The sequence below is a fragment of the Castor canadensis genome, chromosome 2 (genome assembly GCF_047511655.1).
Source record: "Castor canadensis chromosome 2, mCasCan1.hap1v2, whole genome shotgun sequence".
Taxonomy (NCBI): domain Eukaryota; kingdom Metazoa; phylum Chordata; class Mammalia; order Rodentia; family Castoridae; genus Castor; species Castor canadensis.
The window spans coordinates 158906229-158923936 of NC_133387.1; the positions used below are offsets into that span (position 1 = coordinate 158906229).

Genomic DNA, 17708 nt, shown 5'->3' on the forward strand with positions numbered 1-17708 from the left:
GAACTCAGGGCTGTGCTCTTGGTAGGCAGGTGCTCTACCACTTGAGCCATGCCCCCAACTGTAGAGGTGTCTGTAAAGAGCCATAAGAAGTAATAACAAGTGGTAGAGCTCCTGCCTAGCAAGCGCAAGAAGGAGAAGAAATAACAGTGGCTGAGTGTAGTGGTATACGCCTGTAATCCCAGCACTCAGGAGGCTGAAGAAGGAGGATTGCAGGTTTGAGGCCAGACCCTGGCTCAAAAAAAGTAATAACAGGCATCATCATTATCATTGGGGCATCCTTCCATCTGGAAAGTTTTCTCAGCCACATCAGCCATACACACAGTACATGCTCTGGAAACCTAGGAGTTATTCATTCACACATTAGTTGACCATCTACTAAGTGCCAGGCTCCAAGCCCCAAATGACAGCTCCTGGCTGTTTGTTGAGCAGCCATGCACCTCCACACCACTGAGCATTCGCTCACGCTGGGCCTTCAAGGTCTTGGGTGCACTTTCCCCCTTTCTGCTCCTCTTCAAAGCCTGCCTTAATCCACTACTTCATAATCACGTATCTGTACGTTTCTCCATCTTGTTGCTGGCACTCATCCAAGTACGTATTTGGATGGTTGTGGTTGGGTGTGTCCTTTCTTGATCTTAACCAAAAGGCCAAGAAGTGATGGGGCTGAGCACATCTTAATTTCTGTATGCAATCAGGTGTCCGTCCCTATGGCTGTAATTCTCACTGATTCCACAAGGTGGCAGCAAACCCCTCCAGTCACAACCCCTCTCCCCAGCCAGCAGGGTGTCCAGGCTGCTACCTGGAACCCAGAGGTTACAGCTGGATGTGGTCAGGCCAGGTATAGGAAACCTTTAAATTCTTGAGCTTGTTAGGCAAGTGCTGTACCACTTGAGCCACTACCCCAGTCCAGCCCCTCCTCCCATCTCTCTTCTTTCTTTTTTCTCCATTTTTTTTTAAGATGGGGTCTCACCATGCAGTGTCTGGTCTCCAACTACGGATTCAAGCAATCCTCATCCCTGTTTCTACCCCAGATTCCCACCAGTCCTAGTAGGCTGCTCCCTAACTACCTCAGCCCCACTTTCCAAGAGGGCCACCTCCCTCCACACTTCTGCCCAGCCCCACCTCTGCTCCCCCGCTTCTCTCCCCTCCCTCTGTGCTCTAGAGCTCTGTCTGGTTCTGAGGTATAGCTGGCCTGCCTCTTCCTCTCATAACCTGTGACATGCAGCCACTCATGCCCCTTGTGGGCCCTCAGTTGCCTTGTGTGTCTCATGAGGAGTCAATGGTCCCCTCTGGCATCTGCCATCTGGAATAGGTGGGGGTCTCAGGTTTGTACCAGCTGCTGTCTGACTAGCAAGAGAGGGAGCAGGCAGTGGAGCTGCCTCTTTCCATGCCCCCCTAGACAAGTCTTCACTAACAATACAATGAGGCCCCCAAATAGGGCTTGCCACAGAAGCCAAGGGCACTCCCTATCTCCTGCAGCCCACCAGCAGTGCCCACCCACTGTGTCTCCACCCCAATCCTCAGGGCCACTGCCCGCTCTGCCTCAAAGTTCCCATTTGTTCCCCTGCTTGTCCCTCCTGACTGCTCCTGTGGCCATTTTAAAACTTGTTTGCACATTCTTTTGACTCTCTTCCCAGCAGACAGTGGAATCTAATTCCCCTTGAAGCCCCTGAATATGACCAGCCTTAGTGACTTCCTTCTAAGGAACAGATTATAGCAGCAGTAGCACTGCGTCACCAGGGTTAGGTTAGAAATAATGACACACCTGCCACCTGGTGTGTGGAATCCAGCCACCATGCTGCAAGGAACAAAGGTGTCTTAGGGCCTTCTGACAGCCCCTATCAGTCACCAGACATGGGAGTGGAAGAGCCTTCAGCCCTGGCTGTGGTCGTGAGGATGCTCGACCTACAGCGCGTGGCACCGTCCTGTTGAAGCACACTGGTAGGGTTGGCTTTGGGCAGTTTTGAGCCCTGGTTGCTGCCATCATCTGACCCAAGATGGTGTGTGGGTGGCACCATGAGGCTGTTTTTCACCTCAGGACCCAGACTCCAGCCAGACCACTCCCTCCGACATGAATTTCTGTCAACTTTTCTCACTGGGCTTTGCTCTCCTGTCTGCCTCAGTCCAGCTTAGAGGCTACAACAGGTCCTGTCCACATTTGCATGTCATCTGTGTGGATCATCTTTAGGTGGTTTCTAAAGGTCCCTAGGGCCGCCCACTCTCCTGCCCCCACAGGGTCTACCTGAGCCCCGCCTCCCCTGGTGGCTGGTGGCATTGAAAATCCCTGTGTGTGCAAAGGACTGTGTGAGGAAAGGTGGTGCCCCATGTCTACATGTAGGTTACTTCACCCCCAGACTTAGGACAGATCCCATGTGGCCTCCAGCATCCTCAGCACCTGGTCCTGACTGACCTTGGCCCCAACCACTCCAAGGTGTCTTTAGAACAGACCTAGTGTTCAAGTGAAATTTCATGAAGAGTCAGCTTATAAGACAGGTAACTGGGGGTGTGCATGTGAGGGACAGTGATGACCCCTCCCCCAGTGGAGGAACAAAGAGGCCTGGTTGTGCCTGGAGAAAGTCACTCACTCAGAGCCTCAGTTTCCTCACCTTTACAACAGGAGGAAAATGATCCTTCCTCAATGACAATGGTGAAACGCCCACAGCCCTCCTCACTCCCAGGCTCCATGCTGGTGGATGATGTCATAGTGCCTTGGCTTCGTCACTCTGGCTAGGGAGGAATGGAGTGGTGGTCCACATACAGACCCTGGAACTGGGCAGCCGGCCCTGGATGCAAACTCTCAGCTTGCCCTGCTTGGCTGGGTGAGATTTTGGGTCTTCCTTCCTTTCTTCCTTCTTTCCCTCCCTCCTGCTTTCTCTGTCCCTATTTCTAATAGTTTTTATTTATTTATTTGTTCTCTGTCTCTCTTTAGATGCTATGAGGGTCTTTCCTACCCAGCACACCACCCTTCCCTTCCCACAGGACCTGACACAATACCAAATTCAAGGTTCACTTTGGCAACAGGACTTTTATTCAGTCAAAATGAGTAGAGTGTGACAAACCCAAGTCAGGCCAGGAAGCCCCTGGCTCCTCCCGCCAAGCCTCCCTTCCCAAGAGAAAGGGGGCTCCAGAGAGAAGCAGAACTGATGTGCACTGCCTCGGGGTGGATGGGAGGAGCCCTGGCACCTGCCCATCACTTGGGAGAAGGAAGGGACTGTGCTTCCCCAGTCCACATGGACACCACTCTAGTTTTCTAGGAAAACAGCACAAATTCTACCTTCTTCAGCTAATTAACAAAAGTTCAGGGTGGGATGTCCCTAGAAGGTTGGGGGTCAGGGACTACATTCTAATTTCATTCTTAAGGAATACACTTATCTTCTTTCTTTTCTTTAAAAAAAATTTTCCTTCTGCTATTTAAAAAAATGATTCTGAGTGTAACCAAAAATAGGTATTTGTATCCTTGTTTTTTTTTTCCTTTCTTCTTTTTTACCTAAGTAGCGCAAAGAACAACACAACAGAAAAGAGAAACAAACAGTCACAGAACATGACCTTAAACACACCTCATATAAAAATAGCTCCTGGCCACATTTGCCACCAGCAGTCGGTCACCACAGTGTTTAATGTGTGGGTCAAGCTGGCTGTGTCTAGTGACACAGAGGGCTGGAGTGCCTCTCCCCCATTCACACATTCTGGGGCCAGACCTGCTCCTGGCCCCGTGTCTGGGCAGGGCAGAGGCAGGCTGTTAGGTGACATGCTATCCCCTCCAAGCCTAGGTGGAGAGAGAGGGTCACCAACATCCCCATGGGGGATGGGTTGGCCAGCGGGTCAAAATGGGGGTGGAAAGACGCAGGAGACAGAGCACAGGCAGAGTGCCGGGAGGTGGCTAGTTTGGGACAATTTATACTTGGAGGAACATATTCCTCTCATTTTTGGCTTGTTTCACATTTTCTCTCTGATCAATTTCATCTTTATTTCTGTAAACCCCCCTTGGTCACTTAGCCTCAGCCTCCTCTCTGGGGGAGAGACAGGTGGTTGGGGCAAGGAGGGTTGGGAGGGGGGTCCAGTTTACAACACAGGCCCAGCTGTGAGCCCTGAGGTAGACGTTTTCTTTCACACCTGGAAATGGGGAAGGACTTTTTTTTTTTCCTTTTTTTTTTTTTTTTTTTAAACTCTGGACAACATTGTAGGAAGGGAGAAGCGCCCATAATGGGGCTTGAGGTAGGAGTGCATTCGGGCTCTGTGGGGCAGGGGGCAGAGGCTACCGCCCCTTTGCCCTCAGGACATTCATTCCGGCTGAGGTAGGTGCGAGAGCCAAAACAGCAACAATCCATCCTGAGAAAACAAGGTTGGAGCAGGGCAACAGTGTCAGGGACCAGCCACAGCAGGGAAGTAGTTTTGGAGTCTAGTTCACCTTCCTCTCTCTTCTTTCTCTCTTTTTGATTTTAAGTTTTGAGTTTTAGAGAAAAACATTAGTTCAGTTTCAAGTTGTGTGGGTTCCGGGCAGCAGTAGGGGTCCTACCAGAACCCCGTTCAGCTCCCAGGGTCTCCACAACCCTGTCCTTTAGTCAGACCAGAAAGGCTGGGCAGTCCCCAGGACCATCTGAATCCCACATAACAGGAGAAATTTCAGCTTTGACCTGAGAATGCGGGGGTGCCCCCTCCAGAGCCTGCCAAATATGGACTACTGTCTGGAGCAAGAAGCTAGCATTGCAGAAGGCTGGGCAGCCTGCCCTTCACTGAGGAGGCTAGGGCCTACATCCTGGGGTGGTGGGGCAGTCACTGGGCCCGCACAGGGGGACTTGGCATCCATTGTCCTATCCACCAGAAGGCTGAAGCAGTGAAGTGGCACCACAGAGAGCTGGGTCTCCTCACACGAGGCAGGGATTGTGGGATCCTGCTGGAGAAAGTGCCAGGCACACAGGTGTCAGTAGAGGGCCAGAGGCCCAGGGACACCCTCCCCTTCTCCCCTAGTCAGAGGGCCGGTCTCAGACTTAATCCCTCCCCAGAGTTTAGGGTCTTTAGGCTTCCCTGCCTGACTGAGGGCACAGGAAGTTTTGTGCCCAGAAGACTTGGGTAAGGCTGGTGGCCAAGAGTAAGGCAGGCAGGATGGGGAGGTGGACGAAGCCTGAGGGAGGACTGCACGAGGCATGGGTACTTACAGTGGGCCGGGAGCCAGGCTGCCCAGCAGCCCCAGCCGAGGGGAACAGCTGCTCTAGCTCCTTGGCATCCACATTCTTCTCTCCACCCAGCTGGCCCCGCTCTCCCCTGCCCACCCCATTCAGGGCCAAGACTTCCCTCTGGCTGCGGGGGCCCTGGGGAGGGGAGAGCTGGTTTTCCACATCCTTACACAAGAGGACCCTAAAGGATTAATGAGTTGTTACAGGACAACCATGGGGAGCAGGCAAAACCAAACAGAGACAGAGAGGGCTGAGCCCCAAGCCCTATCTGTTTCCTGCCACAGCTCCTCCTCAGCCCACTTCTTGTCCCGGGCCAGTCTCTCCCATGACCCAGGACCCACCTGCCCCTTTGGCCAAACAAGAGGAAGAGGACACAGAAGATGATGCAGGTGACCCCGATGTGGATACCAACAACAATGCCTGTGGTTGATGTCTGGTTGGTGACTTCTTCCTTCCGGCAGTCACATGGCAGGCTCAGGGCTGGGGGGACAGGAGCACATTGGGCTTGTGGCTGTCCTGGCCTGAAACACCCAGACACCCTAGACACCCAATCTCTAAGAACTCCTTCTTCCTCTGCTGGGTCTCTCCGACTTTGCCTTTGGGACTCCAGCCCAACCTTTTCATTTCTTTTCACCAGTTGTAGAGCACTGATTTTGTGCCAGGTACCGGAAACAGAATTTCACCTGAGCCTTTGCTTTATAAAGTAGATAATGTCATCCCTGCTTTGCAGAAGAGAAAACTGGGGTTCAGAGAGGTTAAGCAATGTGACCAAGGTCACAGTTGGAATGCTACACAGCCAAGCTACAAGCTCAGGCCTGAGCCTGGGTGCTCAAGGGCTATAGGTACAGTCCACTAACCTTCCTTGCCTGCTTCCCCCTTCCTCAGGCCCTGTCTTCCTTCCTGCATCAGTTCTCTCCCCCAGCTCTCACCTGTCCTCTCAGATGCTCCCCTCAAGGACACGAAGCGGACCGTGGCATTGCCGTCCCCATGCTGGTTATAGGCAAGCAGCTTCACCTCGTACACTGTGCTGGGGTCTGGGGGAGGCAGTGCTTCTGAACAACTGCTCTGTCCCCACCAGGCACCTCTGTCCTGGCAGGAAGGGACACTGCCCCTGCCCACTGCCCAGCCCCAAGCCTCACCGAGCTGGCTGATATTGTAGGAGGAGACAGTCCCAGGCAGCAGGATGGGGCCAGTGAAGGCGGCCATGCTGGCTGGGCGGTAAAAGAGCTTGAAGCCACCCTCGCGCTGGGCCAGCCGGGGCCATGGTTCCCACAACAGCTGCAGGGAGGAGGTGCCCAGCACCCGTACTGACAACGGGGGTGGGGCAGGGACTGCAGGCAGAGCAGGCCAGGATGTGAGCACTCAGTCAAAACTCTACCTTTTCACCTTGCACCTGTGACCGGACCCCCTCCCCCCCCCAGAGCCTGACAACTGTGTGGCATCTGACCTAGGGCATGAACTTGCTCAAACAGCACCTTTCCATGAATTAGAAAACAAGACCCAGCCCCTACTCAGCCTCAAGACCAGGCACCTTGTGCAGTACACAACCTGAACCCATGTACGTGGGGGTTCTGCTCTGTTGTCCTGAGTCTGTGCTTTTTGTGCTCTTCACCCAGATCTCACCTTCACCCAGGGTGCTGACCAGGGTGGGGATGGAGGCCAAGCTGGCCCCCCTTGGTGTGTAGGCCTTGATGTAGAAGCTGTAGGCAGTGGAGGGCTCAAGGTCGCTCACCAGGTGCTGGAAGGTGCTCTTGCTGACTGCTTCCTGATACTCCAGCTCAGGTGGGTCTGGGAGATAAAGGTTGGGCAGGGAGTATAAGGGTCAGGTGGAAGTCTTGGTAGCATGGTGAAATGAGGATAGCCAGGGGGCCAGGGGCAAAAGGAAAGGAGGTGCCAGGTCAGGACATGCAGGGTGGAAAAGGTGAGCAGCAGTGAGCAGAACGCAGACAGAGCCTGCCTGGTGCGTGGGACCCACCAGCAGCCTTCCTGATGTGCAGGACGTAGCCAATGATCTCCTTGGTGTTAGCCAGGGGCTCACTCCAGGACACTTGGACCTCAGTGGACGACACAGAGACAGCTCGAACATTGCGTGGGGGCCCAGGCAGCCCCTCGGCCCACAGCACAGTCAGCCTGGCACTGGCCTGGGAGGAGCCAGCACTGTTCTCTGCCACGCATTGATAGATGGCCTCATCTTCAGGCCCGATTCCAGAAATGGTCAGTGTGCTGCAGGACAGGGAAAAACTCAGATGTCCTCCTCTGGGAGCAAGAGTCCCTGGGGGTCGGCCGCATCTCAGATAGAAACTGCATTCTTCCAGGAGACAAGTGACTCGTGTGACTGATACTGCCCAGCATGTGAGTGGCAGGCCTGGGACTTAAGCCTCAGTCCCTAGACTTCTACTTCTGCTCTTCCCCGGCAGGAGTGGCCCGGCCTGTCCAGGTCACTTATTCCAGCCTTTCCCGTCCATTCAGTGGTCATCCTAATACACACCTGTTGTTGTTCTTGAGCCTGACATGGCCTCCTGGCCCTAGCACCTGCCCATTCTTCAGCCACGTGACATGAGGAGGTGGCTCTCCCTGGGCTTGGCAGGTAAACATGGCCGTGGTCCCAGCTGGCCTGGAGATGGACTGTGGATGCTGGACAAACTCAGCTGGTGCTGGGGGTGGAATCGTGAGAGTCAGGTGGGGAGGGACAGGGACAGCCATGAATGAAAGGACAAGGAGGGAGATAGGGCCAGGAGACTCCTTTGGGTGGGGCAGCCTCCACCCTGCCCTGCTCCAGAGGAGGCCAACGTCCCTCCTTCCCCCATCCCAGGCAGACCCCAGAGGATTCCATCTTAAGGACCATTTAAAAGACTGACATTTGTATCCGAAAGCAATCAAGCTGAGCTCCCTGTTCAGGAAATTGTTAAATAAATAAATGTGCTAATAGGTCTGGCTGCACCTCCAAGGCTATAATGAGAGAGATGGATGAGGCTCAGTACTGCCCCCCTCCTTCTCCCCTCTCCAGTTCTACTCTCCTCCAATCCCAGGCCTCAAGCCTCTATTAACACCCAAGAAATGAAATGCTCCATCACTTCCATTTGGACAGAATGCAACAGAATGCTAAACAAACAACATTTACGTTCCTAATTCCCCATTTCCCATCCCCTTCCCTGCTCTCTAAGACGAACAACCACAGAGAACCTGGAGATGGAAATTCAAGCCCATTTCAGGGACAGTTGAGGCACAAGGCCCAGGCTGGACCGAGGGAGCTACCAAGCTGCAGGGCCCCGCGTGGGAGCGGAGGCCAGCTGTGCGATGAGGCAAGAGCTGCTGCGAATGTGAAATGACGGCACCCCCTCGAGCGCAGAGGCAGGCGGGTGTGAGCGTGGAAGGCCACATGTGTGACATGCACGGTGGGGGGGGCACTGTAGTGAGGGCAAACAATAGCTAAAATTAGAAAGTGCAATGACTGCAGGTGGAAGGGGTGGCACAGGCACCTGCAGGGCACAGAGCTGCGTGTCTGAGAATGTCCCCCCATTCCCAACCCTCCTGGGACGGGCTGGCAGAGTGGCTCAAGTGGTAGATCATCTGCCTACCAAGTGTGAGGTCCTGAGTTCAAACCCCAGTATCACAAAAACAAAACAACACTCCCTGGAGAAAGGGACTCTGGCCTGGGACCTGGTGAGTGGCGAGGGGCAGGGTTAGGGACAGAAAATGGGGTACTGAGCTGGGCATGGGGCCTGGGATACGAAGAAGGTGAGGGATGCAGTGTGTACCTTGCACCACCAGCCGGCCCTGCGCTGTCCTTCTCACCCGGGTGCCAGGCCTGTTGGCTGCACAGACATAGACGCCTGAGTGCTGGACAGTCACGTCTGAGATGATGAGGTTTCCTGTGCCTAGAACCTGGATGCCCTCCACTCCGATGGGGCGGCCATCTGCAAAGAAAGCAGAGTAGGGATGAGAGTGGCCAGGGGTGTGGAAGGGAGAAGTACAGGAAAGCCCAGAGAGCTCCCTCCACCTGTTTTCCAGGGAGCCTCAGTCTTTGGTTTGACACCTTCCCTCCCCAGAAGCACGGAGAGCAGGGCAGCACACTTCTGCCTACACTGATCCTAGTGTGGTCACTGATTTGCTGTTGACCTTCAAGTCCCTTCCCCATTTCTCAACCCAGAAAGAAAGGGTTTTGGATTCGATTAACATTTCCCAGCCTGGTTTATCTCAAAAAAAGTTCCACGGTTGAATATCCATTCTGCTTCTAGGTGGTTCGTCACAAAACCCATTAATATAAAGCCTCTGAGAAGTCCTGCAGCACAGAGCCCTGGTTAACTTCATTTCCCAAATTTACCAGGCCACTGAGCCATTTTTTCCTCCTGATAGATCATGCTTTGAGAAATGGTGGACCAGATGGTCCCTGCAGTGCCTGGTGGCTCCTCCTGATGGTGAGGCCACTATTCCCAGTCTCTCCCAGGGACCTGGGCCCTCCCCCCACCCAGGATCAGATTAGCACAGTCAGAACACAAGAGACAGCTCCCCATTCAGGCCCTGAAGTGGTGAAATCTACTCCATTATCCTGTGCTACCCCTCCTTCCCCCATCACTCAGCTGCTACAATGTGGCAGTGTCCTGGTGAATGCACCCCACCCCACCCTTCCAGAACCTCCTCCCCCAGTGACCTTTCTGCTCAGGCTGCATGGCCCATCTGCACCCTTTCACTTGTACTTCAGCTGCCTAGGGATTTGGACTGGGGACTTGCGGGCAGGCTAGAGACTGGGGGGCCTGAGTGAGGGTTTGATGACTGCCAAGAGTCTGACGGGCTTGGGATGGCATAACTGGGGGTGTGGCCAGAACATAGGGGGAGGGGAGGGGGCCTGGGTGCTGAGGGCTGCAGAAGCCTGGGGAGGACTGTCAAGACTGGATGAGGTAACCCAGGGAGCTGAGCAAGCTCTGCTTAGGACCCCCTGGTCCTGCCAGAAGAGGGAGGGACCTAACCCCTGCAGAGAACAAACAGGATTCAGAGTCCCCCCAGAGCCCTTGATGAGATCAGGAGGCCAGCCCTCCCGGGAGGTGGTGGGGACAGAGGGGCAAGGGGTGTGGATGATGCTCACCCAGACGGCTCCAGGACACAATGGGGCGCGGGTTGCCCGTGGCGACACACTCCAGCACCGCGGTCTGGTGCACTGTCAGGGTGAGGTTCTCAGGCCCCACCAGAATTGTTGGCTCCTTGTAGGCCCCAGAGCCTGCGCCTGGAAGAAAAGGTCACATTTCCTCTCTTCAGCTTGGAGCTTTTCCACCCATCACCAGGACATGAACCAGCCCAGGAATTAGGTCCTCATGTCCTTCCCTCCACTCCTCCACTCCCAGCCCTGTGGGGCCTCTAGGAGTAGGGAATCCCAGGGAGGAGCAGGCGCTGGGACTGGGCAGGGACCAGCAACCTTCCGTGCCTCGCCAGCAGCTTCTCAGTCACTCTGCACACACTTGGCTGATAAGGTCTGGCAGCCAGAGATGGGGATTGCATCAAGGAGGCCTGAGGAGGCCAGCTGGGTGACTGCGGACGAAGCTGGCAGGTCAGAGGATCTCACCTGACACGGTGAGCCTGGCCCCATGGCTGATCCGGACACTGGCAATGTTCGAGGCCACACAGTGGAAGACACCACTGTCCTCAGCACGCAGTCCGGTGATTTGCAGAACCCCCTTGGGCAGCAATGTGTACCTGTTGGAGGAGTGGCACAGTCACTGGAACCCTGGGCCTCAGGGACACTGAGTACCAGAGACACAGCCCAGGATATGGGCACTGTCCCAATAACACCCTCCTCAGCCTGGACAACCATCACCCATAGCCCTCACAGACATGTCCACAGCCTGAAATCTGGGCAAGCTTGTCAAGCCCAGGAGACCTAGTCCTGCCTACAGCTGCCAAAACATCATTGGTCCCATGCCCTGGGCGTCAGTGGCAGCTTCCAGAGCTCCAAACAATCCTCCAAAGCCGGCCTCTGTCCTTCCTCCACATGGCTCACCTCTCATTGTCCGTGTCAACGGGGACTCTGTTCTTCTCCCATGTGATCAGGGGCTTGGGAAGCCCATGGATTTGGCACTGGAAGCGGGCCACACCGCCCTCCTCACCCACAGTGGCCTGGGGGTGCACATGGAAGTCCGACATGGCTGAGGGAAGATAAGAGCGGAGGGAGAGGTGTGGATGGGTCACAGGCAAGTGCTCTGGTCACCCACCTAGGGGCAGAGAGTTTCCCTGGAGCTGGCAGAGGCAGGGTGGCAGCTTGGGGTACACACTGGCCCTCTCCCCAGCCTCCCCTAGACTGGGCTGCAACTTTGAGAAAGGTCTGGACAAATTCCAGGATGACAAAACTCCCGTGGGCTTCCCTGGGAGGCATGCATCAGCCCCCCAGAGCTGACCCGTGAAGGCCACCAGAGAAAGCTCTCACCCAGGTCTTCTACGCTCTCAGAGGCTTTTTGCTTATTTTCATAATCTCCCACTACAGTGTCCAGAGAGTCCCAGAGAGGGGACTGATTGGTCCAGTGTTGTCTAGCGCCGGGACACAGCAACGTCATCAGACCCTGGTTACCACAGCCCAGTGGCTTTTTTTTTTTTTTGGTCCTTTCTCATCCTCTTCCCTACCGGCAGCCTTCTACAGTTTCTCCATGTGTCCCCAGAGCGTGGTTATATCCATCCAAGGTGACAGGAAGCTCAGAAGACTGTCAGACCTACCAATCTACATTTCAATGTGTCATAAATATTCAGGGCCCTCCTCTCCACCTTTTGGGGATCTGAACTCACACTTCAACTCTAGTCTGCAGAAGCCCTTGCAGAGGGGCTGTGGTGTGCTCCCTGCCCCCAGTTTGAGGCTGGTTAAGTGTTCCACCCACCCCTCTGCTCCCACTCTGGAAAGACTGGGGAAGGGCCCCTCCCACACGGCTCACAGCTTCAGCACCAGGGCTGCGATTTCATTAAAATCCACTTTGCCTCAAGTGCGGGAAGGCGGGACACCATCTGTCCAGGCAGAGCCCCTCCCCTCTGCACTCCATCAACTGGGACGGCTGCTCCCTCCCAGAAAGAGCCCTCCCCCTCCTGCAGCAGCCCCCAGCCCCTACTTTGGCTCCCTAGTGTGCGCAGGCAGTCCCTCCTCACGGCCCCCATGCCCTGTCTCAGGCCCTCTCACTCCACAGGCCTGTTCTGAACTCCAGGGCAGCCAGAAAGGCCAAGGCTTTGTGCCCTCCTACCCAGAGTCTCTAGGGGCTGGCTCCTTTGTGGCCATTCTCCATTTCATTTGCATGCGGTTCATTAAATATAAACATGCGTAAAAATCCCCTGCCCTGCCTCCTCCTCTTTGAGGGCCTCCTGGGAGTATGGTTGATGGGTGTGTACAGGACTCTGCATTTGCTGGGCCGCATGGTCAGAGTGTCCCCATCTGGATGGGGATGAATCTGTTAGCTCCTGTGGCTGGTGTGTGATCTGGGGACGATAAGGAAGTCAATCACAAGTGTCTCCACACAGGTAGAGCTCTTAGAGACAGCACCTTACCCTCCCTGCAGGCGGTACCCCCATCACGAGAGGAGGAAGTCAGCCTACTCTGCCTCAGGACAAAGGCTGTGATTGCCGCAGGTCAGCCCAGGGAAGAGGGACGTGCTGCAGGGGTTCCTCTAGAGCCTGCAGGCCTGAGCCTTAGTGGAGCAGGGCTGGATATGGGCCTGAGGAGTGGTGAGGACACCCAGGCTCCGTCTGCACTCCAGGGAGCTGTCTGCCCCCTCCTCACTCCAGCTGGAGAGGAGCTCACAGTCCCCCAGGGACCTGGGGCGGGGACTAATGGCTCTGCCTACAGATGCCTCCTCATTAAGGAACCAAGCCTTTTGTGCCTGGAGCCCCCATTCTGGGTTCCCTGGAAGCGCCTAGAGCTAGGAGCTAGCCTGAGGAAAGACAGCAGAAAGGGCTGCTGCTTCTCAGGACACCGGCATGGAGAAGTCTGGTCTCAGTAGAACAAACCTTCCCCAAAACTAGCCTGTGACAAAAGCATGGTTGAGAGTGATGCTGGAGAGAAATGCAAGCGCTCCCAGGGATAGGAGCAAGGAACCACTCTGATACTCCTCACACCAGTGAGGAGCCAAAGTCCTAAGGATCCCCTGGGGCCCCTGGATGCAGCTGAGCCCACTCCTTGCCTGTACTTTCCTTCCCTCACAGCAGCCCCTCACTGTATCTCTCTATCAGCTGCACTTGGTGGCAGGTCTGCTGCACTCTTAATTTGAAGGGTAGCTTTGCACTCTAAAAGTGCTTGAAAACCACTTTGAAACAAATCCCTTCATTTTGCAATGGGGAAACTGCGGCCTAAGCCCTCTGCTGGGGTGTCCTTAGTCCTTCGGCGTGTTCTTTCCCACAGCAGACTGCAGGCTGAAACAGCCCCTTCTCTCTGGCTGGCTTTTTCATCCTCACCCTGGGAGGGTCTAGCCAGCCTCCCAGGTTTGTTCCTTGTCACCTAAGGCTCCTTCTTCCCACTCCTCTTCACACTTTCACACTTGCATACCCTGTAGGTGCTCCAGGACTTGCTGGAAGACCTGGGCCATGCAGCATAAAAGAAGGGTAAGCATGTTGGCTTTGGGACCCTTCCAGTTCTCCTCCAGGCACCATAATCTCCAGACCAGGGAGCCTACTCAGCTTAGCTGGAATCTTGGAATCTTAGTTCACTCCTGAGTTTACAAGCACACCATCTTTTCTTCAGGAAGTCAGGAAGGAAAGGATATCATAGCCAGTAAGGTCTCTCCAGTCTCAGGGTAGAGCAGGTTTGGTTCACAAGTCTATTTTTCAGCCAGGCCTGGTGGTACACACCTGTAATCCCTGCACATGGGAGGCTGAGGCAGGAGGATCATGAGTCTGAGGTCGGTCTGGGGTACCTAGTAAGACCCTTTCTCAAAAAACCCAACTCTGTTCTTGTTCTGAGTTGAGCTAGCAGAGCTGGGATCAGGGTCTGTCCCTTATGCTGTCTTTGTAGGGAGAGAGTTCCTGGGCAAACATGGGAAAGGCGCTGAGGGTTGGGCCTCTCAGTGCCCTGAAAAAGTCATCCCAGAGCCACTGTGTATCTGATGAGAGCATAGGCCAGTCACTATTGTGGCTGATGTTGGTGTGTCCATTCTGTGACTGTTGACCACGAAGGTGGTGCTGTGACTTTGGATGCTCATGCTCTTCATCGCACTTGGCTTGGTGAGGACAGTCCAGGGTCCCTCACTTTGAGCTAGGTGATGAGAGGGGATAATGAAGAAGCTGGGATCCCCGCCAGGTGTGAGGGCCAGAAAGCAACAGGGAAAAGTAGAAACAAGCACCCTCTTCCCCAGACAATGGCTGGGAAGGAATCGGAATCGCCCAGCCCCTCCCAGCGCACCATGGGTACAGAAGGCTGAGGGAGAGACTGGGCGGGGCCTGAGCCCAGCAGTCCCTGGGTTGGCAGGAAATGGTCCTGGACACCCCTATAAATCACACAGAGGGGAGGGACCTAGGGCTGCTGGGGGGGTAAGGGGGACTTTCCTCTTGGTCCAGGACCTCTGTGGAGGTCAAGCCTGGATCTGATTAGACAGGCTCCAAGGGGATGCAGGGGGGCAGTGAAGGGTCGAGGTACTGCACTAGGAAGGAAGCTGGGGCCTCCCACCTTTTGGCTACAGCTAGACTCCTATCCGGTGTGTGATGATAAAAAGATCTGTGGGCATGCTTGAAGGAGGAGTTCAAAACCTAGACTCTGCAAAAGCTAGTGGCAATGGGGGTGTGAGGCACCAATAGTCCCCTCCTCCTTAGAGAGGGGCGACTCTTCTAAAGGCCACTGAGGACTTCCTAGTATCTGTCATTTTCTAGGGACACACAGCCTCCTGGAAACCCAGTCTCTTCTCAGATACCCCAATTATGGCATTTGGCTTACACCAAACACATTCCTGAACCCCATAGCCTCCAGCTTTTCCCTTTAGAACCATGTTTTCCAGTAAGTCATCCCTTGGTATCCAAGCCTATACATATCAAAACCTGTGGATGCTCAGATTTCTTATATAAGATGTATAGTGTAGAACGTATGCACACACTCCCATAGACTTTAAATCATCTCTAGGTTACTTATAATACCTGGTAAAATATACATGCCCGGATAGTTACTATACTGTATTGTTTGGGGAATAACAAAAAAAGTCAGTGTATGTTCAGTAGAGATACAATTTTTTGTGTGTGTGTGAACTCAGGGCTTTGCACTTGTAAAACAGACACTCTACCATCTGAGCCACTCCTCCAGTCCATTTCGTCTTGGTTATTTTGGAGATGTGGTCTCATGAACTATTTTCCCAGGCTGCCCTCGAACCTCACTCCTCCTGATCTCAGTCTCCCAAGTAGCTAAGTACAGGCATGAGCCACCAGCATCTGGCCTAAAAAAAATTTTTTTATTAATAAACTAAAAATACTTATGTTGGAATGACCATATTTTATTTATATCAGGCAAAATAAATAAAATTAATACCACTCATGTTTTGTTTTTGCTAATTTTTAAATAAATGTGACTACTGAAAATTTAATTATAGCTGCAACCAACATTATACTTTTACTAGCTATGACTTTTCTGGAAGACACAAACATCCTGTTCTTCACAAAACTGCCATCCAACATCTGAGGCCGGGGTCCCCCCAAAATAAATCAGAGCATAAACATCCTTGTGGCCTGAGACGATGCTCAGGTGGCCTGAGCCTGGAGACCCTGTAGCCAAGCTCCAATGGGCAAGGTCTCTTTAGTATGGCTTCTAGAAGTGGCCATCCTCCCCTTGGGGGCAGTCATATCACCACAGCACTCTGAGGAAGTATCAGTGCACCTCCCTGTGCTCCCTGATGTGACATCTATCAGTCGTATGTGGCCATTTAAATTAGAATAAAATACACATTTTAAATTCTGTTCCCTAAACCCACTGGCCACATTTCAGGTGCTCAACAGACACAAGTGGCTACTGGCTACATCCTGAGACAGTTCCTACAGAATAATTTTCAGTCCACCACAGAAGATTCTATCAGACAGCACTGATCAGACCCAAGGCAAGGTCTGAGAGCCCCAGCTGCCTTCTCCCTTGCTCCTTCTCCCCGGCTGCCCACCAGAGAGGACCCACTCCTCTCCACCTTCATCACTAGCCTACCCCTCTCACTCTGTCCTTTTTAGGCCCTGTGGACACAGCAGCAGAGGGCAAGGCCCACACTTGATCCAGGGCTGTCACATCGCAGGCAGAGGAGGTCTCACATGGGAAGATCTCTGTTTCAGGTGGGCAAATATTTGCTAACACTTTTTAAGGTAGCAGTATGGCAAAGGCTCTGGGATCATACATAACTGAGTTCAAATTTCAACACCTCTATTGTGCTCACCACTATTTCAGCTCATTCTTTTTTTTTTTTTTTTTTTTTGTAGTACTGGGGTTTGAACTCAGGGCCTCATGCTTGCTAGGCAGGGCTCAAACACTTGTCAGCTTACTCTTATGAGATGTGTGATTTTGAGCAAGTGATACAATCTCTCAAAAGTTGCATTTTCTCACTTATAAGACAGGTATGATTTGCCCACCAGGCCTGCTACACACAGGAACCCTTACAAATGTAAGTAAAGTATTAGCACAGTCCTTGGCAAATAATACTTGCCATCTACTGTCGGAGAGAAAATGGTAAGGCCTTTAGTTAAGAGGGAGCTGAGAGGTTGTGGAAGAACAGAGCTGGGGGCTGGAGGAGAGATGCTAACTTCTCCAAGGATGGGAGCCATCTTTCCTCAGGGAAGATAAGGCCGAATAGTCCCAGGCCCTCTGGAGTTGAGAGTAAAGAGAATTTATAGGACCTGGATAGTGAAGGAGGTTGTTGGGGGTAGAGAAAGGGGGACAGCTGGGTATAAACCAGAGTGCAGCCTCCTCTATCTTACTTCTGCCTGGGGGCTTCATCGAGGCCCCAATAGACGAGCTGTCAGTTGGAAGAGGCCACTGGGTAATTGAGGCCTTGATTTCTCTAGTAAAATGTTTATGAACCCATAAACTCATGTCTTTATTGGCCAGGCTCATTCCGGGCGTTGGATGTGGCTCTCTGAGGTGTAGTTAAAACACCTGCTGAACCAGGCACCGGTGGCTACTCTAGCCTCCGCCCAGACCCCCAGACCTACCGACCAGAAGCAGCAGTGGGCACAGCGAGATTCTGTCCTGGAGGGCAAGGAAGTCAGCCAAGTCCTATCTCTCATGTTCTTCCAATACTCGGAAGCACTTGTAAATGTTCCATCCTGAAAAGTCTCAAGGAGAGTTGGGAGGTGATGGCAGAGAGTCTTGGGGAGGCTGGTGATTTGCTCATTTCATTAGCATTCTTTGGCCAAGGCTCAGCCTCTCCTACACTCTGTCCCATCTTCCCATCATCCAGGCCCTGCTTAGTCCTGACTTTGGCTCAGTTAGAGCAGAACCCCCATCCTGACTGGCTGAGGTCACTTGGGATGGCAGAAAGCAGGAACTTACATAACCTGTCTCCACTTCCCTGGAGAGTCTGCGAATTGAACTGAGGTTCTGAATGCAAAGGGTGCATGGGGAAG

General features: G+C 53.5%; 1 protein-coding gene across 4 annotated transcripts in view; it reads right to left on the reverse strand.

The window, feature by feature from the left end:
• Positions 1-3002: 3002 nt before the first annotated feature.
• The window catches only part of Igdcc3 (immunoglobulin superfamily DCC subclass member 3), a 35497-nt gene continuing 20791 nt past the window's right edge, over positions 3003-17708 (reverse strand). For 2 of the 4 annotated variants that reach the window (XM_020172892.2, XM_074066232.1), the window contains 12 exons: positions 11164-11308; positions 10729-10859; positions 10255-10392; positions 8930-9088; positions 7660-7825; positions 7147-7394; positions 6795-6959; positions 6311-6502; positions 6101-6205; positions 5513-5651; positions 5154-5352; positions 3003-4891 (listed from right to left, as the gene is read on the reverse strand). In XM_020172892.2, the coding sequence (XP_020028481.2) occupies positions 4676-4891; positions 5154-5352; positions 5513-5651; positions 6101-6205; positions 6311-6502; positions 6795-6959; positions 7147-7394; positions 7660-7825; positions 8930-9088; positions 10255-10392; positions 10729-10859; positions 11164-11308 (2003 nt within the window). In that variant the 3' untranslated portion in view covers positions 3003-4675. The remainder of the gene's footprint in view (positions 4892-5153; positions 5353-5512; positions 5652-6100; positions 6206-6310; positions 6503-6794; positions 6960-7146; positions 7395-7659; positions 7826-8929; positions 9089-10254; positions 10393-10728; positions 10860-11163; positions 11309-17708) is intronic. The other 2 variants (XM_074066230.1, XM_074066231.1) reach the window with 2 other exon arrangements.